Source organism: Caenorhabditis briggsae (genome assembly GCF_000004555.2).
Source record: "Caenorhabditis briggsae AF16 supercontig from assembly CB4, cb25.NA_179, whole genome shotgun sequence".
Taxonomy (NCBI): Eukaryota; Metazoa; Nematoda; class Chromadorea; order Rhabditida; family Rhabditidae; genus Caenorhabditis; species Caenorhabditis briggsae.
This window is the reverse complement of record NW_025543513.1, coordinates 4,042-5,012: the sequence shown is the minus strand read 5'-3', so window position 1 is coordinate 5,012 and position 971 is coordinate 4,042. Positions and strand designations below refer to the sequence as shown.

Sequence of the window (971 nt, the reverse complement as noted above, 5' to 3'; positions counted from 1 at the left end):
CTTCTCTGCGTGCACTATTTCGTTTTCGACCCCACCACCGCAAAATGTGACTTTCTGCATTATTTTACTCTATCCCAATGGCTAGTATCTGAATTTCCACAGGCCTCTTTCTTCTGATTTTCTTCAATATACCTATTTATCCACTTTCTATCTAATTATTCTTTATTCACTCCCTATTTACACCCCTTTATGGCTGAGTTCCTGATTTTCCACCGGCCTTTTCATTGATTTTTATTGACTTCCGATGTTTTTATCTATAACCTGTTATATCAGTATTTATCTATTCTTCTACTTATTCACAAAAATGTGAATTTCGCTGGACTTCGCGTGAGTTTTTCTACTTTTTTATTGGAGGTTAGGAACGCAGCGTGTCTCGTCGTCTGCGTCTCTAGCCTCCCAAATTCAAAGCGACTATATCTCGGTTCCTGGAAGCGCTAGAAATGTGATTTTCTAATTTTTCCATTGGATTTTGGTCATTTTTTGAAAAAATCTTTTGAATCTATAAAATAGACGAAATTCTGTATAAAATTCGGTTTTCTAGCGTTTCTAGCAACCGAGATAGAGCCGCTTCAAATTCAGAAAGCTAGAGACGCAGACGACGAGACACGCTGCGTTCCTAACCTCGTCCACCACAAGGGCCCCAATCTGGAAAATTATGGCCTCCCACGTCAGTTGGAGCTAGGATCTGAAGAAAAGTCGCTTGGTGGAAGTGCCATTGTTTCATGGGATGACCCGAACCCTGAGAACGCAGCTGGCAATTCGATTGATGCGACTCAAAGACAATACGTTATCAAGTTAGTTGGGACATGTTTTGTTCCAAATCTTCCTTCAGTAATTTTTTATGAAAATTGATTTTACCGTAAAACCTGTTATAGAAGGGCTCCCTAACTTTTAACTTTTAGCCAATTTTTCTCGGTTCTTGTTCAAGATACCAAAAAGTGGTCAATGGTAAATCGCTTATCGTAATATAA

The 971-nt window shown here is 39.0% G+C and overlaps 1 protein-coding gene across 1 annotated transcript in view; it reads left to right on the top strand.

Moving 5' to 3' along the window:
• Positions 1-244: 244 nt before the first annotated feature.
• The window catches only part of CBG24533, a gene marked incomplete at both ends in the record, with an annotated part of 3,754 nt that continues 3,027 nt past the window's right edge, over positions 245-971 (top strand). The window contains one exon of the mRNA XM_045241118.1: positions 245-306. Within this exon, the coding sequence (XP_045091359.1) occupies positions 245-306 (62 nt within the window). The remainder of the gene's footprint in view (positions 307-971) is intronic.